Here is a 26,831-nt window from a genome sequence, read left to right on the forward strand (position 1 = left end):
ATCCCAAGATGGGGGGTACCCCTACAAATTGATTCGGACCAGGGAACGCACTTCACTGGAAAGGTAATAAAAACAGTATGCCAATTAATGGGGATAAAACAAAAATTTCACATCCCCTACCACCCGCAGAGCTCTGGAATGGTAGAACGTATGAACAGAACACTAAAAAATGCACTTGCTAAGGCCATGCAGACATCAGGAAGAAGGTGGACAGAGGTATTGCCCACCATACTAATGAAATTAAGGGCGACCACGAACCGGACCACCGGATTAACCCCTTATGAACTAATGACAGGACGGGCGATGCAGTTACCAGAAAGCATCATAACAGGTGGGACCGATGTCGGTCCACTAAAAGATAAAATCAAGAGATACGTTCTGGACCTGAGCACCCAGCTAAAAGGGATGCGCAAATTGGTAAAAGACAATCAGGAAATAAAAGACGCAGAGAGAGAGCTGGAAACGCTCCCTGACGTCCCAACAGTGGGAAGTCGCGTCCTAGTGAAAACACTACCCGACAAACCAGGGTTTGCACCAAAGTGGAATGGGCCATATGAAATTATAATTAGTGGGGATACCTGTGCCTGCATAGACATAAGAGGGAAAGGGGTCTGGAAGCACTGGACGCAGCTGAAATTATACAAGGGAGATAAGTAGCTAAATCAATGAACTAACAGAACTGCTTTCCTCAACACAGGCAAAAGACTGCAAGCAAGTGCCGGCGTGCGCGGGTTAATAAACGAAATAAACTGTAAAAGATTAAAAGTGTAATATTAAGTTACAACTGGTGCGAAAATGTATGTAATCGCGTATGTAATTGTATTATTTTGTGTTGTGGTAACCGTAAATCTGACTGGGCTAGAAGACAACTTGTTTTACAAAGCCCACATACATTTACATGGGAATCGAACTGTATGTTACCCATTAACACAATCTGTAGAAGCCCTATTTGTAGCCACCCCTGGGTGGACCCCTCATGACTTATATACTGTAGATACATCAGAGACACCCTGTAAGGGACAAATTGGCAAATATAAAAGAGGTTTACAGGGGAGATGTGTGGGACTTGTAAACCCCACTAATCCTACATGCAAGGGGTCCCAACAGGAGGGAGGAAAAGCTTGCCCAGACACTGCAAGCTATCCGCTTTGTTTCACGGGGCAGGGATGGGGATGTGCCTATGCCTTAGTCCCTAAGAATGATTCTTGTGTACAGACACAGTGTGTCCGTCAACATTGTCGGATCAACAAGGGACGGATTATTTGTATTTGTGACGAACGAAAATGTTTAAATATAACCGCTGGAAGACAGCTTATTTGCGGGCAATGTAATGGGACTCACGTAAGCTCAGCCAAATGGACATACCCCTTTGACACTTACCAGGTGGTGGGATCAAACGGGAAGCTAAGTAAACTGAACAATTGGCAGTATGAGCAAACTCACAATCGGGACACTAAATGCTACCGGGCTAAGAAGGGGTATGTATTCCTCTTCAATGGTACCTACATGACAGAAACACCGAACCTCCCAAACCGTTTTGCGGTAGGAACAATCGGGCCACTGACTGTTCCATGCCCTCAGAAGGGGTACATTCGGAGGAGAATAGTGACCCGGGCTATTAGCAGGGAATTCTGCGCTGACTGGGAAACCCCGAGTACACTGGGATCCTCACTGGGGTATGGGTTCCTCGGAGCTTTATCTCTAGGAGCTAAGAATAGAAACCATATTGTTTGTGGGCTAACAATCCTGGGAAACAGCACTTCAAAAGCATTGGAGGCTGTCAACCAAGAAATGGCTGAGTTAAGATTGTATGCTCAGCAGACACGATACGCAGTGGACTACCAGTTAGCACAACAAGGGGGAGTATGTGCCATCATAGGCAACAAATGCATAACCCATGTCACAGATGAGTCTTACAATATTACACAGGTCATCAATAACATCAGGACGCAACTTGATAACTTTAGACAGGGACCCAAGAGAGGAAGTAGTTGGCTGGCATGGCTGGTGGGAGAATCCTGGGAATCGTACCTGTTACATGGGTTGATTATACTCATTGTCATTATACTTGTCTGTTGTCTGACTGTGGGATGCCTTAAAGCCTGTTTTAAAATAATGTTGACAAGAATTGTGCCAGGAGCCAGTGTGTATATCAAAGAAGAACCCCTAATGAAGATCCCCGAAGACGTCAGAAGAAATGAAGATACTGGAAGAAATAAAGAAGCAAAGAAGGAGAGAAGAAAGAGAACCTGTATATGTGAATGTATGATTGGTGGTCTGAGGATTGTCCAAGCTATAATCCGACCAACAGGAGGGACTGTAAGGGGAAAATACAAGGGGGGCACACTTTAAAATGGCAGCACAAGAAAGCACACTCTGAAATGGCTGCCTGGCACACACAGGGTTAACTGGGAAAGAAGCCAGAAAAACAGCCACAGGCTCCCGCTGTTCAGAAATAACGTCAAGCCAGAATCCTGACAGACAAACCACTTACAAAGTACAGACAGTGACTCATAGCAAACAAACACCTCAGGAAGCCAAAGCCAAGGGTCGAAACATCTTTAAGATAAGGAAACCCCTAAACAAAGAGCTTAGATTAATGTTAAAGGAAGGCGGGAAATATGAATGCGAGGGAACCGATTAGCACCCGCACAAGACGAAACTAGCCATTGATAGACCCATTCATAAAATGTTAAATGTCTATACCTGTTTGTATTCTTGTAAACATGGGGAAATGTACCCATTCATGAAATGTTAAATACTTGTACTCACTTAAACAATGTGATAATCTTCGAATCACCGGTGTGTCCATTGTGTAAAGGGTATAAAATTGAACCGCTCCCGGTATACAATTGAGAGGAGGTTTGCTACAGACCAAGTACTTTGTCTCCACGGGGCTCCGTTTAATAAATCGTATTTTCTGAATCTCGAAGTCTGACTACTGGTGGATTTTTCCCACAACAGTCAAGGTAATACATAATAACCTCTTCAACAGTGTTCACAAGTTGCACCTCGGAGGTGTACTTTCAAGAATCCACACTGATAAGTTTTCAAGTGTTCTTGTATATGGACAATGAATTGGTGGGAAATTATGTGCTCTAATATCTTACAAAAAATGTATTTGAGTGAGATTGATCTCTAGTTAGCAGGGATGATGAGTTGACATTATTGAAGATGGGGCAGGTATTAGTAATTAACGAATCTGCTGGTAATCCTCCTTCCTTTATTGATAGGTTATATTTTTTAGTAAGCTCTGATGCTAGTTCTTCAGCGAATTTCTTCATTCCGTACTCTGAAATTTCATAAGTCCACATGCTTTTGTGCTGGTCAAAACACTTTAGGAGTTTTCATACTCCTTATCAAAGCTCAAGTTGGTTTGGAATCGGAGTGGGGGGAGGTTATTTATTGATGGAATTATGGTAGGGTAATTTGGATTAATGCTGATAAATACTGCATATTCAGGGCTTCTGTTTCCTGAAATCTCTGGAATTAAGTTAGTGCTGTGGTGGAGGTCCTGGGGTTGCTTAGTTGTAGGGTTGGGGGTGTGGAGACAGAAGACAGGGCAGCATCCTGCTTCTCCTGGCCCACAAGGAATCCTCACAAAAAAATGAAATAAAAACTTAAATTGACCTCTTAGGACCATCGTGTAAGCCTTTTATGATTTTTAGTTGAAAGAGCAATGCAATGCCAGTGATGTAACAAACCGGGTGGGGGGAAGGTGAGATGGCAGGTTTAGAAATGGAGCAGCATAAGCTCAGCCATCATTCTGATCCTCTGTCCTATTCCTGCTGGTTCCTTTGGATGAAAAATTTGGCCATAGATTCTGCGCCAAGTTTATCCAAGGATTGAGCATATTTCAATTGGAGTTTTATAATGATTTTAATAATGTAATAATTTTAGATTGGCTGCCTGTGTGAGGCATTGTAAATGATTTAGAAGCATCACTGCACTTAGCCTTTGAGGTCCTTGTGCTGCTCAGCTTTTAATAACTATGGCAGCCACTTAACAACTAGCTGTCCTTGCCAGATAAGAACAATATTGGGCATACCAAAACCTGGGCAGAATTCCCTGAGGCCCCTCGCCATTGCACGCAATGGTTCATTTGTCAGAAAATAGTAGTTACACTGCCAGCTGTATTCCATGACCAGAAATTCTCAGGCAACACTGCCATAATTTTCCAATTAGCTTCCTGCCATGAGCAAAATCCCAGTGGTGCTGTTGGACCTAGGAAAATTCTGCCTGTGGCGCTCTGAGTCTGAATTAAATCAATCTGTTAATTTCCATTTATTAACAGCTCGTTAATCCTCACACATCTCACACCTTGCATATTTCACCTGCTAAACTAGATGCAGAATATCTGTGGAACCAGTCAATCAAGGAGCTGAGATAGAGAAAATTACATTAAAAAAACATGCTGAGTAAAATACAAGGAGACTCAATGAGCTGTGAATCAGGGAAACTGGATGAATGGTTTCATGTGGCACCATTTGATTTGTGCATTAGAATTGAACAAATGGTGGGGACTGAAAACAATAAAATCCACTACTGAGCACAAAATTCTGTAATAACTTCCATGGCAGTTGATTTGCAGAGCATTGCAGGTCCTGGGGAGAATACATCAAATCAACAGAGGGGTGTGCTTTTTGATGGGCTAATATAAGCATTCTCGCTAATAGATCATCCAATCCCTGCCTATCTGGGTGGTCTCAGCAGTCATTTCCTAATTCGTGCTGCATAGGCAAAATGTTAGATGTGTTTACCTGCATTTTAATAACACACGGATGATCTCTGCTGCACTAGAAGCTACTTGGGGTATGTGTGTGCTCTCTGGCAGGGCACTGGCCATACAATTGGGCACTTATCTTTGGGAATCAGCAGTACATTGATGAGCTTCTTTTCCATCTTCTTACATTAATTTTGGCTATTTTTTTGCCCCTTCATACAACATTTCAACAGAGATAATGGGGCAGGCAAGGCTTTAAGTTTCTCCACAGTTGTAAACAGTATTCTAACCATCTCAAATGCAAGCTTATGCTAAATTGTGCCAAATAAATATTTAACTATGAATTTTGAATTATAATTAATTTGTAAGCCTCCTCTATCTTTGAGGTAATACTTACTTTCTTAATGTAAACTTACTTTTGTGAATTAATTCCATCAATAGCTCTAATCATCCTTTCATTTAATTCTTCCTCAAATCTCCTTTTCTGCGACTTTGTTCTGCAACAGTAAGAATGGTTATCTATTAATGTACGTCATGGGATACAAATGTAACACAAGTATTTCAGGGAAAAAGTCTAAGGATTTCCATCATATTTTCTTCATCACCACATGCACAGAACTCTTGCACATAAATACTTGCAGACATACTTATTGGCATACACTGGCCTAGAAATTATGCTCCGGGATATATGAAAAGCTATAACTCCAAAAAATGGAGCAGGCCTTAGATACATCAGGGACAGAATTTTATGCTCCCCCCAAGGCAGGTTCTGTGGCAGGGGGAGCGTAAAATTGAATAGATGGGATTCAACCCGGGATCAGCCCTTCCAAACCCAGATCCAATATCACGCTTGGGCAGACAGGGCCACAGGCAGGAAACCTGCTCATTCACCTATTCAGGTCCTTAAGTGGCCATTTAATAGACACTAAAGGGCCTTACACTACCCAGCCTCAATTTTTAGGCTGGTTGGAGCAGGTGCAGGTAGGGCGGCAAAGTGACAATAAGCAATAAGGCTGGAGTTCTCCGATCTTGCCCAGGTCTGGGATTCCCTGGTCCTACTGCAGTGAACGGAGATTTGGCTGAGTGCCAAATTCTCTGCTCTTGCTGGCAGTGGTGGCAGGGCATAACAAATCAGAGAATTCAGGCCTCAATCTTTTCTCCACCTGGGGTGGGAAGGGATGACATGGCTGGGGTGGCGTGGCGGGTGGTGGGGCAGGGTGGCGGTCTCACTCTGAAGGTCGACTCAGAGCTGGGGCCCCCTCCCCGTGGGGCATTGTAGCTCTAGGGTCCCCTCCCTTCCACGCCGGCACTGTGACTGCCTCCGACCCCTACCTGTCTGCCCCCAGGACTTACCTTTCCAAAGGTACTGGGACTTAGTTCTAGGCAGAATGCTGCAGTACTACGTTGGGCCACTACAGTGCTATATCTGGTCAGGCTGAAGAGATGTCAGCCAGTCAGATTGGCCAGCAGCTTTCCCAGGCAGGATCTCCTTCCAAGAAGTCCTGCCCACTGCCAATCAATACCCACTAATCCTAAAATCTTACCCTAAGTCTAAGCCTGTGCTGCCAGTTAATGTGGAGTCTTGTGGAGGCCAGGACTGGGGAAGAGGGGCAATTAGAGTCATAGGGCAGAATTTTACCTGCATGTCTGCCCGAGGTTCGTACGATCCTGCCCGAGGCCATTCTCCTAGCCCCGATTCCAGGGGCGGGCGGGCTGGTAATATTCCAGCTGTAGATCATAGACGTTTACAACATGGAAACAGGCCCTTTGACCCAACTTGTCCATGCCGCCCCTTTTTTTTTTAGCAATGGGAGTCACTGTGACTGTGAGCTAACAGAAGCTGAGGGTATTTTCAGATGCCAGTTCACCAAAAGAGGTGAGGCCACTTCTAGAAACATAGAAAAACTACAGCACAATACAGGCCCTCCAGCCCACAAAGTTGTGCCGGAAGTGTGTGTGTGTTTGTTTGTGTGCATAAGAAGGTGTGGGTGTTTGTGGAATCTAGACCTTGAGGATAGTTTGGACCTTTGAAGAGATAATGTGCAGGAATTATTAAGCATTTCATCAGTTTTTCAGGTAAAATGGGCAGTTTCTGGACAAGATCTTGTACCCAATAATCAGTGTTGGATTGATCAACAATCAATTTCAGGATTTTCGGAGCCACTGGCCGGAATTTTAAAGGCACGCCTGCCCGGATTCCTGGTGTTTGCGAGGCTTGGAGAATGGCATTCTCCATTAGCCTCGGGCGGGATTGTACAAACCTCAGGTGGAAGTGCTGGTGAAATTCTGCCCATTGTGTACACTGAGACGTTCATATGGAATGTTTCCTTATTAGCTTAGTGGAGATATCAGCTGTTTGGAATAACTGGGGTTAATTCCTCCACCAAATTCTAGTTAAGCAATTTCAGGCAAATGTATTAACTATTCCTATACTAACACATTATGGTTTAATTTCAGAGCCACTGTAGCAAAACTTCAACAATCTTGAGTAGACTTTCTCCAAGTGATTAGGAAAAAAAGAATTAGAAGCTGTACATGAAGAATGATGGTTGACACTAACCTTTCTGTGCGGCGATGGAAATGGTACTGGACCATAGGTACGTCCTGCAAAAGTGGAATATTATTTGATCATTGTTATCTGGAAGAAAATCAAAACAGTAAGAAAACACACCATTTCATGGTGTTGCCACACATTTGACACTCTTTCGCTGCATTTTTAAACATCCTCATTTAAACATTTCATGGGGCTGAAATTCTGGGCAGCATTATCAATCCAATTAAACAAAGTCTCAAATTCCATTGGAGGAGAGGTGGGTGAGCTGAATACCTTCTCCTGTGCCTCGAAAGCATATCTGTGGGGGTTCAGGACTACCTGTGAAGTTCATCAGTTGTGATCCCATTTGATCCAACAGAGCTTTCGTCTGCTGAGATCTGGCAGGACTTCCACTTTCGGATTGACAAAGGTTCCAGGACTGTTCTGGAGAAAGGTAAACTATCCCAGAGCGGGCTGATTACCTCCTTAAAATAGCCACTTGCACCATTGAGAAAAAATGTGAGCATTTTCCTTTTAGTCTTTCCTGGACCTCACTCACCAATGATCCTGCATAGCTCCTCTTCAAATTTGCTGGCAGACATTAAACAACATCTGTACTATCATGGACCACTAACCTCGATAATTTAAACAATCCCATCTTCATGATTTGGGACAGGCTTTGCAGCTATGGTGGCAGACAGGAATCCCATTGTACCTTTACTGACAAAATGGGATTCTAGGAATTTTGGCTTCTATTTCTCAGTCTTGCACAGAGTCTTGCTTTATTTAGCATGATTCCTGCCTGCAGCCACATATCCAGAAACCTGCTTTTGGTCCTGAATTCACTTGGAATCAGCATTATTTTGTCCATCTTCTTCTTTTTAAATTTAGACTTCATACTCTTCCCATCCCCAAACCCACAACCTCATGATATGCATTAATTCCTAAGTGAGGGGTAGGCAGGCAATATAATGTGAAGCTGTTAGTTTTCCATACATCCCTGCAGTACTTTAAACAAAAACAGAAGCTTCTTGTCATAAGTGAAAGCACACATCTCATCACTTAATGGCACAGTACAAATAGAAAAGCCTGCTGCTACCGAATGAATTGAGCACACTAGTCAACTCATATATTTATAATTTCAGTTAGTCAGTAGCTTGGAAGTCAATTCATCTTATATTATTTGTAGCTCTCCAGATGAGAAACAGAATTAATAAAAAAAGACAAATGGGTCTAGGTAGATCCTTTTATTTAAGCATCATCCTGCACTTTTTAAATATTAATTTCAAGATGAGTAACTATCTGACAAAGGCTTATCAATTTTTTTTAAAGCGAGTATTTCGCCTATTGTACTCTTAGACGACTGCAGGATATGCTAAACCTGAGTAATGAAGCAGCAAGATTAAAATTCAGACTCTAGGGCCGGATTTGTCCCCCCATGTTTGTGGAGGGCATCGTAGTGGGCAGGAGTGGAAAATATCGGCAGATCACAAAAATCAGTTTCACGTTGTTACAAAACCAATTTGTGTACGTCTGCTCTTCCTATCAATGGCGGGTTGCACTTGCATCAGGAACCTAATTGCAATACTTTAAGGGCAATTCCCTGCCCCTGTTAGCCACAGGCTCAAATCCCACAGGGACGGTGAATTTGGCAAGGTGCCTGAAATGGGATTTGCGCCGGGCATTAAGCAGTTTCTGATACTCCTGGCCTGTTCCACCAGGGCTGATCTGGATCTTTTTTCACAGTAAATGTGAAAACCTGATCTGAACTCATTTGCATTCATTTCAATCTCATTAGCGAGGTTAAACTCAAATGCAGTGGCCTCCCTGCATACTGCCACTCCCCCCTGTGGGAGGTCACCTGGGTGGCAATCACTACAGGTCCCTAAAAGCGGATACCAGGCGCCATAGACTCCAAGGGGGAGCAAAGAGGTGTGTACCACTCAGCACTCACCTCCAGGGTACCCATGGGCAAACCATCCACGAACAGGGTGCAGAGGAGGGTCTTTCAAGAAAGCTGAGGATCTGGGGGGGCTTGGGCTGGGCTGGAGGGGTTCAGGTTGGGGGACTCTCCCGGGATGGCAGTTGTGTGACTTCTCTCTGTTCCTTTGAACTATCGCTCAGCATTTTCAAAGAGCTGTCAGGTTCCAGGGGCTAGTATTCACTCTGTTGCTTTCAAAAGCTTTGGAGTGCTTGGTCCATATGCCATTTCACATTGCATTACCTTTTACAACCCCCTTGAGTAGCAGCTGCTGGCTTCTTCAAAGCAGGGATTATGATTGTTTATTTGTACAGCACTCCACGGTCCATTGACTCTGAAATGCTTTCTCAAAAGTGCAGCTATTCAGTCTGAGCTCATTTTTAAAAGGAGTTTTAGAACCATAGAGCCATAAAATTCCTACAGTGCAGAAGGCCATTTGGCCCATTGATTCTGCACCGACTCTCTGACAGAGCTTCTTACTCAGACCCACCCCCCTGTCCTAACCCATTAACTCTGCACATTTACCATGGCTAATCCACCTAACCTGCACATCTTTGGACTGTGGGAGCAACTCAGAGCACCTGGAGGAAACTCCACACAGACACTCATCCAAGGTTGGAATTGAACTCTGATCCCTGGTGTTGTGAGGCAGCAGTACTAACCACTGTGCCACTGATATCCAGTTTCTACTCTGAAGTGCTTCCTATAAAAGCACAGGTGTACAGTTTTTAAAGGGGATATCTTTCTCCCTCTTATGCCTGAATAGCATGCCTTTACTGGAGGCTGGTTTTAACCAATACCAGCACAGTGGCACAGTGGTTAGCACTGCTGCCTCACAGTCCCAGGGACTTAGGTTCAAGTTTGGCATCGGGTCACTGTCTATGTGGAGTTTGCACATTGTCCCCGTGTCCAAGACTGCAAGAAATTACAAAAGGTCATGAATGTAGCCCAATCCATCACGCAAACCAGCCTCTCACCCATTGACTCTATCTACACTTCCCACTGCCTCGGTAAAGCAGCCAGCATAATTAAGGACCCCACGCACCCCGGGCATTCTCTCTTCCACCTTGTTCCATCGGGAAAAAGATACAAAAATCTGAGGTCACATACCAACCAACTCAAGAACAGCTTCTTCCCTGCTGACATCAGACTTTTGAATGGACTTACCTTGCATTCAGTTGAGCTTTCACTATACCCGAGCTATGACTATAACATTACATTCTGCATGCTCTCGTTTCCTTCTCTATGAACGGTATACTTTGTTTGTATAGCGCGCAAAAACAATACTTTTCACTGTATACTAATACATGTGCCAATAATAAATCAAATCAAATCAAAGTCTGCATGGGTTTCCTCTGGGTGCTCCAATTTCCCCCCACAGTCCAAAGATGTGCAGATTAGGTTGACTGGCCATGCTAAATTGCCCCTTAGTGTCAGGGGATTAGCAGGGTAAATATGTGGTGTTCCAGGGATAGGGCCTGGGTGGGATTGTTGTCAGTGAGGCCCAATAGGCTGAATGGCCTCCTTCTGCACTGTATGCATTCTATGATTCTAACTGGCACCACTTGGACATTAAAGTGTAAAGGTTCCTGAATGAGAATCTTCTTGCAGCCACTGTTGAATTCTCTGGATGGATATACATGACCATGTCAGGGGGCTTGGAGGCCATTGTAGCCCCGGGTATTCAGTGATATGGCCAGACAGTTCCCTCGGCACCCTGACAGTTACAATCTCAGCAGTGCCAACCTGGTTGGCACTGCCTGGGTGCCAGGGGAAATGGCCAGGTTGGCACGGCCAAAAGGGGGCCCTGAATAGGACAGTGCCTTTGGCGAACCCATAGTGAGTGTCAATCACTTGGGGGAGGGGGGGGCCTGATGCTGGCATTGGAGGGGGCGGCAGGGGCTGATGCCAGTGATTCGTGGGGGTGGGGGGGAGGCTGATTCCAGCAATAGGGGAGTGGTCCTTGATGGTGAGAAATGGAGGGCGTCTTATCAGGGCACCCGAAACTAAATAGAGACGAAATAGACTGGGTCTGTATTCCTTGGACTTAGAAGACTGAGGGTGAACTTATTCAAGCTTATAAGATCCTGAGGGGGATTAACAGGGTAGGTAAGATGTTTTCACCAGTGGGAGAGTCTTGAACAAGGGGACTAGCTACAAGATAAAGGGCCGATCATTTAAAACTGAGGTGCTTAGAAATGTATTCTAGCAGAGGGTGGTGAATCTCTGGAATTCCCTGCCCCAAAGTGTAGTGGAGGCTGGATCATTAGACATTTCAAAGCGGAGGTGGATAAATATTTGATAGATGGAGGAATAGACAGTTATGGGGAAATGGCACAGAAAAGGGATTGAGACCAGCTTAGATCAGCTATGATCGTATTGAATGGGAGGGCAAGCTTGAAGAGTCTGGTGGACCTACTCCTGCTTTTGTTTCTTGTGTTCTTCTGATCTCTGAGGAGTTGTCCTTGCCGGTGTCTTTAGATCCTGCACATCTCATCATCCCAAAGCGCCAAAAAAATGTCGAAGTGTGGGTAGATTGTGATCGCACTGCGCTTCCTGCTGAAGATCACGCTTAAAGAATTGCACCCTTTAGCATCTCATTATAAGCCCTGCTCAATGGAATCAACCCCCACTCTGGATCATGAGCTTAATCATGCCAAAGTATTTCACATTGGTACATAAGCACTGTGCAGCTGGTGACCTGTACTTCACTCAGGACTTCAAGGTTAATTTGCCTATATTGCTTTGGGCAGCACTTGTGGTCATCAGTGCCAGGCTTCACTGGCAGCACCACATCTCTTTTAGGGGGTTCACTGGCAGGCCTCTGTCTATGGACCAGCAGGAAGGCACGGGCGGCCTTTCAACAGCTGCAGAGATGGGGCTTGCTTGGGGAATGGGAAGAAATGACCGGGTAAGGGAAGAGGCTGCAAGACGAGGGCTATACTGAGGAGGAGTGACATTCCAGGGTGTGTATGGAGAAAGCACATGTTGTTCTGTGCAAATGGCCGCGAGATGGTGAGGGCTGAGGAGGCAGTCTCCAGAGGATATCAGGCCAGGTGGAGATGGGAGGATGTGTATAAGAGAGTGAGTGGTGATGCCGCTTAAGCTGACAGTGAGTGAGTGAATGTGTGATGGGCTTATGAGTGTGTGAGTTTAGAATGATGAGATGGTCACCTAACCCGAGCAGAACGGATGTGACCATTCATCATCTTCCTGCACTGGATGGCCAACCTCTTCAGAGTGGTGTTGGCACTGACCACCACTGCCACTGCCTCACAAGCTGGAATGGTGAGATTGCTGGACATCCTGCAGCCAGAGGAGGGGTACATGACGTCACGGCGGGCCTCCAATAGGCATTCCAATGACAGGTCACTGAATTCTTTTGGACTTTCAGGACCATGTCTTCACTGGGCTGCAAGCACCAAGGACTGTGTGCGGGTTGCAGATTAGATATGGTGCCTGGAGTAAGAAAACGGTGGGGTAACGGTGTGGCCGGTGACATAAACTTCCCGTTATTGAAATGGCATGTTTCCCGTGTCTGCATAATTAATGAGGTGGTAAGTGGATGATATAGAACAAAAATCCACACCTGCGGCTGGCAAGGAAAATGACTTTTCTCACGCCTATCACTGCACTTAGTGTAATTCAGGGAAGGCAGAGTCTTGGGCATCGGGATGGCAGGAGAGAAGAGCAGGGTCAAGAATGGCACGGAGTTCATACTACCAGCATAGGATCCACCAGTGAAGAGGATGTTACCTGCAGATGGCAAAGAATAAGTACCACAAGAGATTGCGACTCTCCAAACAGATAGTCATAGAGATGTGTGCTCTTATTGTGAAGATCGCGTACCTCACGTACTGCTCACTATGCCCTTCCATTAGCCAACAAAGTCACTGCAGCCTTCAACTTCTTTGCTTCTGACTCCTTCCAAGGATCAGCTGCAGGCCTTGGTGGCAGCTTGAAAATGGCAGAACACCGCTGCAATTCAGAGGTTACTGATGCCCTTTTTGGGAGAATTAGACAGAACATTCAGTTCACAGGCAGAAAGGGCAGTGGATTTTACCACCATTGCTGGATTCATCTAGGTGCAGGGCATCATTATGGGCCCATGTAGCCAGCAAGCCACTCAGTAACTGGCCAGTGGGCTTTCACTCCCTCAATGTTCAGCAGGTCTGCAACCACAACAAGAGCTTCACCCATAGGTGCACTCACTTTCCCGACAGCTACCATGACTCCTTCATCTTCCACCAACCCAGGTTGCTGCAGCTCTTCACTGCAGCCCCTAATGTCTATGGATGGACAAGAAATCATAGAATAGAATCATAGAATCCCTACAGTACAGAAAGAGGCCATTTGGCCCATCAAGTCTGCACCAACCACAATTCCACCCAGGCCCTATTCCCGCAAACCCACACATTTATCCTGCTAATCCCCCCGACATTAGGATCAATTTACCATGGCCAATCAACCTAACCTGCATATCTTTGGACTGTGGGAGGAAACCGGAACACCCGGAAGAAACCCATGCAGACATGGGGAGAATGTGCAAACTCCACACAGACAGTGACCCGAGGCTGGAATTGAACCTGGGACCCTGGCGCTGTGAGGCAGCAGTGCTAACCACTGTGCCACTGACGCCCTGATATTCCTGAAGAGATGGTTGCTCACACCTACAGGGGCGCCAGGCAGAGGTACAGAGGCAATACAACCAAAGCCATCTGCTCAGTAGGGCAACCTTTGAGCCATTCTCAACATGTGGTTCTGGTGCCTGGACTGGTCAGGGGACCTTCCTGCATGAGTCTTGCTTATTGTGGTGATCTGCTGTGCTATCTTTTCATAACATGATCTTCCAGAGGGGTTTGGCGCTCGAGGACAGTCAGGTCCTGGAAAGAGACAGCTCATTGGAGGTACAGGAGGTGCAGGACATGGTTGAGGTGGAGCAAGAGGAGGTGGAGGGAGAATATACAGAGTATTTAAGTGCCACGATTGCGCAGAGTGGTGACCTGACCAGCATAGGACACAGTAAGGAGTCTAACAACACCAGGTTAAAGTCCAACAGGTTTATTTGGTAGCAAACGCCACTAGTTTTCGGAGCGCTGCTCCTTCATCAGGTGAGTGGGAGTTCTGTGGGAGAACTCCCACTCACCTGACGAAGGAGCAGCGCTCCGAAAGTTAGTGGCGTTCTGTGGGAGAACTCCCACTCACCTGACGAAGGAGCAGCGCTCCGAAAGTTAGTGGCGTTTGCTACCAAATAAACCTGTTGGACTTTAACCTGGTGTTGTAAGACTTCTTACTGTGTTTACCCCAGTCCAACGCCGGCATCTCCACATCATGACTCAGCATAGGACATGCATTCCAATGTATTTTAGGGTGCAGTTTGTGCATGCACTCTGACACGAAAATGTAGTTATGATATTGTAGACTTTTTTTTCAAGTTTAATTTTCTTTTAAGTGGACAAAAGAAGGCTTAAAGATGGCTGCCAAAAGTCACCTGATCTTTTCCAACTGTCAAGCTCTAGAAAGCACCAAGTGGATTGCAGGTAGGTATATCAAGACGTGTGAAGACATTTGAAATTCAATTCACATTTCCACAAGGTAAACAGAAACACTTTGTAGCTTCCCTGGAGATGCGAATAACTCTTTCCCACCTCTTCAAACCTGGGAGAATGGGAAGCATTCAAGTTAATGATGGAAACATTTAAAAGATTAATTACCTCAGCTAGAATGACAATGGGTAGGACAGTGCCAGACTGGGGCTAACCCAATACCTAAACTGGAGGCAAAAGTCAACAGTTTGGGGTAACAGCCATTTTAAGTTTGGAAACTGTATAAAGTCTGGCTGAGAACAGAGAACCTAGGAAGAACACTGGCAAAAATCATAAGAGAGGGTTCTTGGACAAGAGAAGACAAAGGGGAAGATATTAAGAAATCAACTGCTCATGTGTTGAAAGAGTGCAGGCAAACTGCGTGCTGTAAATGCATGATTAATGAGGAATAGGAAACCTATCTCTCCCAAAAACCTGCTGGCCAATTGAACCTACAAGAAAAGGAAAAACTCCAAATGGTTGACTACAGAATACATTGCAGTTGCTAAATCAAACCTGAGGTTTCAACAACACCTTCACTTGGGAAAGAAGAAATTCAAGACATGGGCCCACATGACAAGCAGGATTCTCCAATCTCATACACTCCGCCACTGTTATCAGTGAGAATGCAGAGTGTGGCGGCTAGAGGATTTTCACAGTAACTTCATTCTGGTGTTAATGTATGCTTACTTGTAACTAGTAAATAAACTTCTACTTTAGAATGTGACACTGAGCCAAAATTCCATTGTAGCGGGATCAGAGAAACCCACAGGCAAGGTCGGAGAATTCCAGCCAATATCTCACAGAGACCGATTTGAAATCTCAAATTAAGTATTTTTATCTTTATCTGCATTCTATTCTTTCTAACTGCATTTTACTTCGTAACTTTATCACTTTTATTTAAATAATTTGCAGCATGAATTTTTGTAATAAACTAACCTGTCTTGTTTAAGACTAAAGCTTGTATGTTGGGTTATTTTTAAATTGAATCACTTATAAATTTAAAAAGTGCTACATACTCATACAAATTCTTAGCTCACAGACCAATTTAAGAAAATGTCTTTTATATAGTTGTGACAACTCCAAGTGCTGGCTCTGCATGAGGTTGGCCACCCCCTCTGTGAAGGAGGAGGTACCAGAGTCAGATGCAGCTGAGAGTAGTTCCATTTGGACAAGGCAGGATAGACACAGCTGCTCAGCTGGACACAGTTACAGGGCCTCAGGTATCATTAGAAAAGAGGTTCTACCTGAATAAACTCATGCATCCAAAGCCCTGCACCATGATGGTGCACATAAGTTGGGTTGACTTCTCCATTCTATGCCAATGACCTCACAAATATCTCAGGGAACTCTGGTGTTGTAACATATTTGTTGCTGCTGTTCTAAATAGAAACTGTTTTCAAGTGGAACAAGAAAATGGAACTACCCTCAACTGCCTCTGACTCTGGTACCTCCTTCTCCACACTAATGCCATGCTACTCACACAGTGCCCTCTATCAAACTACAGATGAGGAGCCACCAAGGTGAGTGTAGAAGAATGATCACTTATAAGGTGTGATCGTGCTTCTTTAGATATTTGCTGCTCCTTTTGGCCCAGTGATAGTGAGGGAGAAGGCCTTTCTGGGTTGGTGTCTGTACCTGTGACATAAGGCAAGGTCATATGTGTGAGCCTTGAAGAACAGAAACCTTTGCAATGCGAGGCTTCATAATGCAATACAGTGTTCGGTATGCTATTGGAGGAGGTAGGGAGCAATGCACCGTGTTAATGAGCACATTGCCCTATGTATTTCACCAAGGTCAACTTCCTCATGATCTGTGATTCAGGCTATTTCCTTCGCTTCCTCCTCCATTGGTGTGAAAATCTGAAGATCTAAAGGTTCCCCTCTGTGTGTGTGTGCCCTCGTCCAGGCATAATGTTGATGTTTCTCCTTCAAGGACAAAAGAGAATGAGATAAAGCATCGTTGCCCTCTATGGCTAATAGCAGTTTCTCCATTTCTTTAGAGAGTGTGTGTTTCAGTGCTGGCATGTGGTCAGTAGCAAAATAAGAACATAAGAACTAGGAGCAGGAGTAGGCCATTTGGCCCCCATCGCCTGCTCCGCCATTCAATAAGATCATGGTTGATATTTTCATGGATTCAGCTCCACTTACCCACCCACTCACCATAACCCATTATTCCTTTATTGTTCAAAAATCTATCTATCTTTGCCTTTAAAATATTCAACAAGGTAGCGTCAACTGCTTCACTGGGCAGGGAATTCCACAGATTCACAACCCTTTGGGTGAAGAAGTTCCTCCTCAACTCAGTACTAAATCTGCTCCCCCTTATTTTGAGGCTATGCCCCCTTGTTCCGGTTTCACCGGTCAGTGGAAACAACCTCCCTGCTTCTATTTTATCTATTCCCTTCATAATTGTATATGTTTCTATAAGATCCCCCCTCATTCTTCTAAATTCCAATGAGTATAGTCCCAGTCTACTTAGTCTCTGCTCCTAGGCCAACCCGTTCAACTCCGGAATCAACTCCTCTGCACCTCCTCCAGTGCCAGTATATCTTTTATCAAGTAATGAGAACAAAACTGACACAGTAGTCTAGGTGTGGCCTTACCAGCACCTTATGCATCTGCAACATAATCTCCCTGTTTTTAAACTCCATCCCTCTTGCAATGAAGGACAACATTCCATTTGCCTTCTTAATTACCTCCTGCACCTGCAAACTAACTTTTTGTGATTCATGCACAAGGTCACCCAGGTCCCTCTGCACAGCAGCATGCTGCAATTTTTTACCATTTAAATAATAGTCCATTTTGCTGTTATTCCTATCAAAATGGATGACCTCACATTTACCAACATTGTGCTCCATCTGCCAGACCCTTGTCCACTTACTTAGACTATCTATATCCCTTTGCAGACTTTGAGTGTCCTCTGCACACTTTGCTCTGCCACTCATCTTAGTGTCATCTGTGAACTTTGACACATTAGACATGGTCCCCAACTCCAAATCATCTATGTAGATTATAAACAATTGCGGTCCCAACACTGATCCTTGAGGCACACCACTAGTCACTGATCACCAACCAGAAAACATACGTATATCCCCACGCTTTGATTAGTGTTAGTTAACCAATCCTCTATCCATGCTAATGCGTTACCCTTAACACCAGGCACCTTTATCTTATGCAGCAGCCTTTTGTGTAGCACCTTGTCAAATGCCTTCTGAAAATCCAAATATACCACATCCACCAGTTCCCTGTTGTCCACCGTGCTCATAATGTCCTTAAAGAATTCCGTTAAATTAGTTAAACAAGACCTGCCTTTCATGAACCCATGTTGTCTTCCCAATGGCACAATTTCTATCCAGATGTCTTGCTATTTCTTCCTTGATGATAGATTCAATGGTTCTGAACCATTTTGAAGGATCAGTAAATGTTCAGAAGCAACATGTGCCTAGAGACCCCTCAACTGGTCTACAGGCTGGAGGGTGCATACCCAGAGGCCTGTCCTGTCCATAAAATGCGTACAGGAGGGTTCTTTGGAACAATATGTAGATAGCCCGACTAGAGAGGGGGCTATACTGGACCTAGTACTGGGGAATGAGCCCGGTCAGGTCTTCAAAGTTTCGGTAGGGAAACATGTGGCAAATAGTGACCACAATTCTGTTAGCTTTAGGATAGTGATGGAAAAGGATGAGTGGTGTCCCAAGGGTAAGGTGTTGGATTGGGGGAAGGCTAACTTTAGTGGGATTAGGCAGAAATTGGCAGCTGTTGATTGGGAGAGGCTGTTTGAGGGTAAATCCACATCAGGCATGTGGGAGTCTTTTAAGGAACAGTTGTTAGGGCTACAGGACAGGCATGTGCCTGTAAAAACGAAGGATAGAAAGGGTAGGATTCGAGAACCGTGGCTAACCAGGGAAATTGAGGGACTGGTTAAAAAGAAAAGAGAGAGGTGTATGTTAGGCAGCTAAAAACGGAGGGAGCTCTGGAGGAGTACAAAGAAAGTAGGAAAGAACTCAAACAGGGAATTAGAAGAGCAAAAAGGGGTCACGAAATATCCTTGGCAGACAGGATTAAGGAGAATCCCAAGGCATTTTATTCATACGTTAGGAACAAAAGGGTCGTCAGGGAAAAAAACGGACCTCTCAGGGACAAAAGTGGGGAATTATGCTTGGAGCCCAAAGAAGCAGGGGAGATCCTAAATGAATACTTTGCGTCGGTATTCACAAAGGAGAGGGATGTGTTGACTGGGAGTGTTGAACCGTTGGAGAAAATCTCCATTACAAGGGAGGAAGTGTTAGGTTTGTTAGAGAATATAAAGACTGACAAATCCCCAGGGCCTGATGGAATCTATCCAAGGCTGCTCGGGGAGACGAGAGATGAAATCGCTGAGCCTCTGATGCAAATCTTTGTCTCGTCACTGGACACAGGTGAGGTCCCAGAGGATTGGAGGATAGCTAATGTGGTCCCATTATTTAAGAAGGGTAGGAAGGATAACCCGGGAAATTATAGGCCGGTGAGCTTGACGTCCGTGGTCGGGAAGTTGTTGGAGAAGATTCTTAGAGATAGGATGTATGCGCATTTAGAAAGGAATAAACTCATTAACGATAGTCAGCATGGTTTTGTGAGAGGGAGGTCATGCCTCACTAATCTGGTGGAGTTTTTTGAAGAAGTGACTAGAATGGTTGACGAGGGAAGGGCCGTGGATGTCGTCTATATGGACTTTAGTAAAGCGTTTGATGAAGTCCCTCATGGTAGGCTGGTGAAAAAGGTTGGATCTCATGGGATAAAGGGGGAGGTGGCTAGATGGGTGGAGAACTGGCTTGGTCACAGAAGACAGAGGGCGGTAGTGGAAGGGTCCTTTTCCGGCTGGAGGCCTGTGACTAGTGGTGTTCCGCAGGGCTCTGTATTGGGACCTCTGCTGTTTGTGATTTATATAAACGATCTGGAAGAAGGTGTAACTGGGGTGATCAGTAAGTTTGCGGACGACACAAAATTGGCAGGACTTGCAGATAGTGAGGAGCATTGCCAGAGGCTACAGAAGGATATAGATAGGCTGGAAATTTGGACAAAGAAATGGCAGATGGAGTTCAATCTGATAAATGCGAAGTGATGCATTTTGGTAGAAATAATGTAGGGAGGAGCTATACGATAAATGGCAGAACCATAAAGGGTGTAGATACGCAGAGGGACCGGGGTGTGCAAGTCCATAGATCCTTGAAGGTGACGTCACAGGTGGAGAAGGTGGTGAAGAAGGCATATGGCATGCTTGCCTTTATAGGACGGGGCATAGAGTATAAAAGTTGGGGTCTGATGTTGCAGATGTATAGAACGTTGGTTCGGCCGCATTTGGAATACTGCGTCCAGTTCTGGTCGCCACACTACCAGAAGGACGTGGAGGCTTTGGAGAGAGTACAGAGGAGGTTTACCAGGATGTTGCCTGGTATGGAGGGGCTTAGTTATGAAGAGAGATTGGGTAAACTGGGGTTGTTCTCCCTGGAAAGACGGAGGATGAGGGGAGACTTAATAGAGGTGTATAAAATTATGAAAGGCATAGATAGGGTGAACGGTGGGAAGCTTTTCCCCAGGTCGGTGGTGACGTTCACGAGGGGTCATACGTTCAAGGTGAAGGGGGGGGAGGTTTAACACAGATATCAGAAGGACACATTTTACACAGAGGGTGGTGGGAGCCTGGAATGCGCTGCCAGGCAATGTGGTGGAGGCGGACACACTGGGAACGTTTAAGACTTATCTAGACAGCCATATGAACGGAGTGGAAATGGAGGGATACAAAAGAATGGTCTAGTTTGGACCAGGGAGCGGCGTGGGCTTGGAGGGCCGAAGGGCCTGTTCCTGTGCTGTATTGTTCTTTGTTCTTTGAGGGTTGAGAGGGTCTTGCGCACCTTGCCAAAATTTATCAAGTCATTGGATCTTTTCATGCACTGGGTCCAGGTTCTTCTCAACACATTAACAGTGGCAGAGGTGTCAACTGATGCCTGCTTTCGGGAAAATAATCTACCCACCCCCCCACATGGTCTCCAACATCAGCTTCAGGTTGACATCTGAATAAGAATTGGTGTCATGCTACAGGTTCCAGGCTTCTAACTCTTCTGAAACGTAATGGAAACGAAAACGCTGGTGGTCATTAATTGCTACCACACCTCACTCATGTATTCTTATCAATTAAGTGGTCAGCCCGGAAAATTCAGGGTCCATTTCTGTTCCTCTCAGGGGCAAATTTGGGACCCAGAAATGGTGCTGACTTCTGTTTCCCATACTCGTATTTAAAATTCAGCCCTGGGGTGGAATTTTACACACAGGCAGTAGACCCAAACCCTACAATTAAAAGTCTGGGAAAGCCCGCCTCTGCTTGGCCAAGAAGCCGAGACAATTTTAAAGCTGTTTTCTGTTAATGAGCTCAGGTTGAGATTTCTGCCCCCATCTGGGAGCAAGCCCCATCTTCAAGAGGTGCCAGCCAATCAAATTGTCAGCAGTGCTCTGGTCTTAACGAGGCTACTGGGAGGGGTGAACACTGTTAGGACAGCAGTCAGCCCCCAACAATGCGTGTGCCTGGAGCCAGACACTTATCTAAGTTGGAGGGGAGGAGGGGGTTGGAGGAGGGGGGGGTTACATCAGAGTTAGTCTGGTAGGTTTAGCAAGAGGGATAGGGGCTGGGAATGGCAGAACACAGTAAGAAGTTTAACAACACCAGTTTAAAGTCCAACAGGTTTATTTGGTAGCAAAAGCCACACAAGATTTCGGAGCCCCAAGCCCCTTCTTCAGGTGAGAGTCCTGAAGAAGTAGGGGCTTGGGGCTCCGAACGCTTGTGTGGCTTTTGCTACCAAATAAACGTGTTGGACTTTAACCTGGTGTTGTGAAACTTCTTACTGTGTTTACCCCAGTCCAACGCCGGCATCTCCACATCATTGGCAGAACAGGCAGTGGACAACACGTGGATGGGGAGAGTGTACCTTGTGAGCGGTGGGGGTTGGGCTCCACTGGGTACAGGTTGTCTGAACAGGAGAGACCTCACCTCCTAACAAGTTGGCCAGGTTTTTCTGATTTTTCCTAGGTTTTATCTGGTGGTTCCACCATACGGCTGGGCTCCTCCTCACCACTCGTAAAATATCAGTGGCCAGGGGAGGGAGGCCTTAAGTGGACACTTAAGGGCAGGCCATCCAATGTCTTCCACGCTGCTCATAAAATACGAGCAGAGGCTGCAATCACTGGGCATGGTGTCCCTACTCTGCCATTTGAGTTTATGGCCCCATGACTGTCAGCCTGCTCCTGACACTTGAGTGTAAAATACCATGCCTGATATTTTAACTAACCTCTAACTAAGGTGAGGTGGCTTCTTTTGTTCTACAATTTTCATCTATTCTGCAAAACTTTTAATTCACGAATTGCTGCACAACTATTTAGTTACTAACATCAGATTTAAGGAGATAGAATATTATTCCAGAGCAGCCACATCAAATAAACCTCTCATAGATTTCAGCCTTTTCAATTTAATTCAGAGTATTATTATAACTACAGCTACAAATTATGGATTCTGCAATTCAGCAGTCAACAGCACCCATAAAGCACTCATGTGGCTTAAGAGGTTTGCATAAAGCACTAGAGACTTCATATACCCTCACCAATGCGCAGCTGTCGCTATAATTTTAAACAACATATAAATAATGCAGATTAATCTGGAAAACTGCTGATGTGATGCCACAACTGTCCAGCATTAAATGCCAGAGAGATGCTGATGCTGAAAAATGAAATGATATTCAAGCTTTTTATAATGTCAGCATCAAGTGCCACAGGCAAGGGACAACATAAGTGAGATATGAAATTAAATGTCCTCTGTTCCATTCCAACAATGTGCCTTAATTTTTACCATGCACTTACTGCCTGGACATGATCATGTACATTCCCGATATTCTGAGGCTTCTCTAAATAAGTGGGTCATTTTGGTGCTGAGTGATGCTGAATTATAGATAGCTTTAAACTTGTGCCTTTTATCAATGTGAATTGTATTGAGATGAATTTGAACTTATTTGCAAGGACTGACTGTTGAGCTGGTGGATGGTGGAATGTGCCCACAACCTCCGCAAAACATTCCAGCCCAAGCCCCTTTCAAGTAATTGCATAAATTCTCCGTAACCATGGAGAACTGCTTATACAACTCTGACTCAAGTTGTTACCCTTAATGTTGCGGATATTTAACTATACACTTGCGTCCACAAACCATGTAAGAACCAGTACCATTCTGCATAGATTCATTCCACAATATAACTAAATATATATGTTCAACACATTCATGGAGCCATGGTGAATACAATATATTCACAAATCGAACTCATGGTTTTCTTGTAACATTCTTTCTGAATTTATACTGGAATAAGCTTTCAAGGACAGTAAAACGTATAGAAAAACTTCCCACAAAATAAAATACGCCAGCTTGTCCTTACAACAGTGTTGATTTTGCCATTTTCAGTTGTCATACTATCTCGATGGTGTAAATGTGCAAAGGGCTTGGCTGCTCCCCAGGACTCCAGGTATCTGGTCATACGGACAGAAGCTCTCATCTTGGCTCCATCTGCAGTATGTCGATGTCTGTAATGGTGTTGAGGGCTACGTTTCTCCACCTGTAAGTTTTAAAACATAGGTACTAATATCAGTACTTCCTACAGGGCACATAATCAGGGTATTCTACAGCTTGCACTAACTCACATTTTAATTACACATTATTAACATATAAAGTTAAAGTGATCTCTACAGGAGCATTATCACCTTAAAGAAATCTTATTACCAGTACTCTTTCTCAAAATCAAACTGTTACAAAAAATGTAGTTAACTTTCATCATGTTTTGTTCTTCCATATAAGCCGCGGGTCACCTTTGCTTAACAGACAGAAAATTTTAAGAACTGTAAGCATATCAGGAAGCTAGCAGGAACCTGCTGACTTTAACCTTTAACCTGAATGTATCCTTCAGCACGCAGGAAATCCTTGTAGCCCAACCGGCCAGTCTATCAGTTAATTATGCAAAATGCTCATTAGCTGCTCTTTTCACCCAGGATTCTGACTTTAATTCTGTGTGCACATGTTTCCCATGGAACTTGTCAGAAACAACAGGTGGGATTTGATGGAGCTGAGCTGTTATCGAGTGTACACCAAGCAGCTTCCTATTGAATTTGTATACTGACGTCATTAGCAACTGCGAGCATGCATGGGGGTGTCACCGATAGCGTGGGTTTAAGCGGATTATTGTTGGTGTCTCGAGGGACTTGTTCATCGCTGCCGCCAGGCTTTGTGCATGCTGTACCATTTTATTTTACATTTCTGCAAGTAAGGGAATTAAACATTCAAACGCATGTGTCTTCCTTATCAGGTCCCTACACCTTGTTGATGACAAGGCAAAAATCCAAGCTTCAGCATGTATGACACGAAGTTTTGCTACCCAGCTGATTCGAACAGTGAGCAGCTGGTTTGGCACATGAGCGGTGGTTTTCAGCAAAGTGACGAGGGCTCCAACCAGCAGCTCCGACAGTACACCGACGGCAAGCTAGTCAGCAGCACCACGGCTATGTTCTGGAATATCAGTGAGTTTGTGGAGGAGAATGAGTACTGGACTGAATATGTGGAAAGGTTGGAACACTTTTTCTTGGTGAATGGAATTACAAATGAGACGAAAGAACACTCAATTCTCCTGAGCGTGTGTGGGGCGAAGACTTACAAACTAGTGAGGAATTTGGCAACACCATGGAAAACGTGGGGGGGACATTTCATTTGCGGATTGAGTTGCACTTGTTCAGAATCACAATCCTAAGCCCTCAGTGATTGTCTAGTGGTTTAAATTCCATAGGAATTTTTCTTAAAATGAGACAGTCTGTAGCTAACTTTGTTGCTGAATTATGTCAGCTCTCTGAACATTGTGAATTAGGGGCAATGTTAGAGGAAATGCTCTGGAGGAGATTAGTCTGTGGCATTAATGAGGACAACATACAGTGTCACTTGCTGGGAGAAGCCACACTGACTTTCATGAAAGCACACAAAATTTCTCAATGAATGGAAATGGCCACCAACAATGCAAAAGACAAAGTCAGAGCAATCAAAGAAACTCCAAACCCAGAAGTGTGTCTGAGCTCAGGTCATTTCTGGGCATGGTAAATTACTCCAGGAAATTTCTGCCAGACCTTTCAACTGTGTTGGTGCCACTGTATCTGCTGCTCCACAAAGAGTCAGTGGAAGTGGGGACCAGCACAAAATAAAACTTTCCAGGATGTGAAAGTGCTGCTACAATCAGTTAATTTGCTGGTTCACTTTGATCAGAGCAGAGAACTCATTCTGTCATGTGGGAACTCGCCCTACAGCATCAGGATAGTGCTGTCTCATCTGATGGAGGACAGTTCAGAAAAACCCATTGGATTTTCATCACGCACACTGACAGCAGCTGAGATAGAAATCATAGAAACCCTACAGTGCAGAAACAGGCCATTCGGCCCATCGAGTCTGCACCGACCACAATCCCACCCAGGCCCTACCCCCATATCTCTACACATTTATCGGCTCTTCCCTCTAACCTACACATCTCAGGACACTAAGGGGCAATTTTAGCATGGCCAATCAACCTAATCCACACATCTTTGGACTGTGGGAGGAAACCGGAGCACCCGGAGGAAACCCACCCAGACACGAGGAGAATGTGCAAACTCCACACAGACAGTGACCCAAGCCGGGAATCGAACTCAGGTCCCTGGAGCTGTGAAGCAGCAGTGCTAACCACTGTGCTACCGTGCCGCCCACGATGTGATGTGATATTCACAGCTAGCCAAGGAAGGTCTAGCCATTGTCATTGCTGTGAAACGGTTTTGTCAGTTTCTTTATGGTCACCCATTCACTATATGTATAGACCACAAGTCACTGATAAGCCTTTTTAGCAAATCCAGGAGAATTTGTCCCATGGCTTAAGCACAAGGACAGCACTGGGCTTTCACATTGTCATCCTAACACTGAACAAAGCAGAGAATGACAATGCAAATGAATACACACTGAGCCATCTTCCTTCACCAAACGTACCCACCAAAAAATTATTTCCTCCAGAGACAATTTTCTTGCTTGAGAGAATTTCAAATACTCCTGCAAATGCAAAATTCATTAGCAGTGCATAGACTGGGATCCTGTTCCAGGTCTATCTATTCCTTTTGCAGTGTTGATCTCCTGTTATAGGGGATGATAAACTGAGACCATATGCAAAAGACAAAGCTTAATTAAGTAAGCAGGATGGTTGCATTCTTTGGGGGTCCAGAGTGGTCGTCCCGCAGGTCCTGAATGCAATTCATGAGGCTTACCCCGATGTCTCCCAAATGAAAAGTTTAGCAAGGTCTGGTGACCCAACATGGATCAGAGCTTGGGAAACAAAATGAAATCCTGTTCGGAGTGTCAGCTCAACCAAAAGATGGCGCCACCAGCACCACTACATTCAAAGGAATGGCCTGACCGTCCCTGATCCAGGCGTCATGTGGACTTTGCAGGGTCTTTCATGGATCATGTGTTTCTAGTCATTGTGGCTGCACACTCTAAGTGGCTGGAAGCATACATCATGAACAACATCACAGCTCCCATTGCAATAGAGAAGCTGCGCCAGGTTTTTGCAACTCATAGCTTACTGGATTCTCTTGTTCTCATAATGGCACAATGTTTACAAGTGACGTGTTCCATGAGTTCGTGCAGAGAAATGGAATTCGCCATGTACGCACTGCTCCTTTTCATCTCTTCTCAAAGAGTTTAGCAGAGTGAGCTGGCAGACACTGATGGAAGGACTGAAAAGAATCAAGCTCTCACGGTTTTTGTTTCAGCACCGCATCATTTCACAAATGACAACAGGACTCTCAACGGCTGAAATGCCGATGGGCAGGAAGCCAAAATATCTCCTGGACCTGCTGCATTCAAATGTCAAAGTGAAAGTTGGAAGCAGAAGAGACGTGACCACCATGCTAGGAAAAGACATTTCAATCCAGATGATTGTGT

At 44.9% G+C, this 26,831-nt stretch overlaps 1 protein-coding gene across 1 annotated transcript in view; it reads right to left on the reverse strand.

The window, feature by feature from the left end:
• Positions 1–26,831, reverse strand: part of adcy2b (adenylate cyclase 2b (brain)) — a 422,964-nt gene that overhangs the window by 94,128 nt on the left and 302,005 nt on the right. The window contains exons 10-12 of the mRNA XM_078228489.1: positions 23,272–23,448; positions 7,284–7,327; positions 5,140–5,220 (exon numbers count right to left, since the gene is read on the reverse strand). Of these exons, the coding sequence (XP_078084615.1) occupies positions 5,140–5,220; positions 7,284–7,327; positions 23,272–23,448 (302 nt within the window). The remainder of the gene's footprint in view (positions 1–5,139; positions 5,221–7,283; positions 7,328–23,271; positions 23,449–26,831) is intronic.

The sequence above is a fragment of the Mustelus asterias genome, chromosome 2 (assembly GCF_964213995.1).
Source record: "Mustelus asterias chromosome 2, sMusAst1.hap1.1, whole genome shotgun sequence".
Classification (NCBI taxonomy): Eukaryota; Metazoa; Chordata; class Chondrichthyes; order Carcharhiniformes; family Triakidae; genus Mustelus; species Mustelus asterias.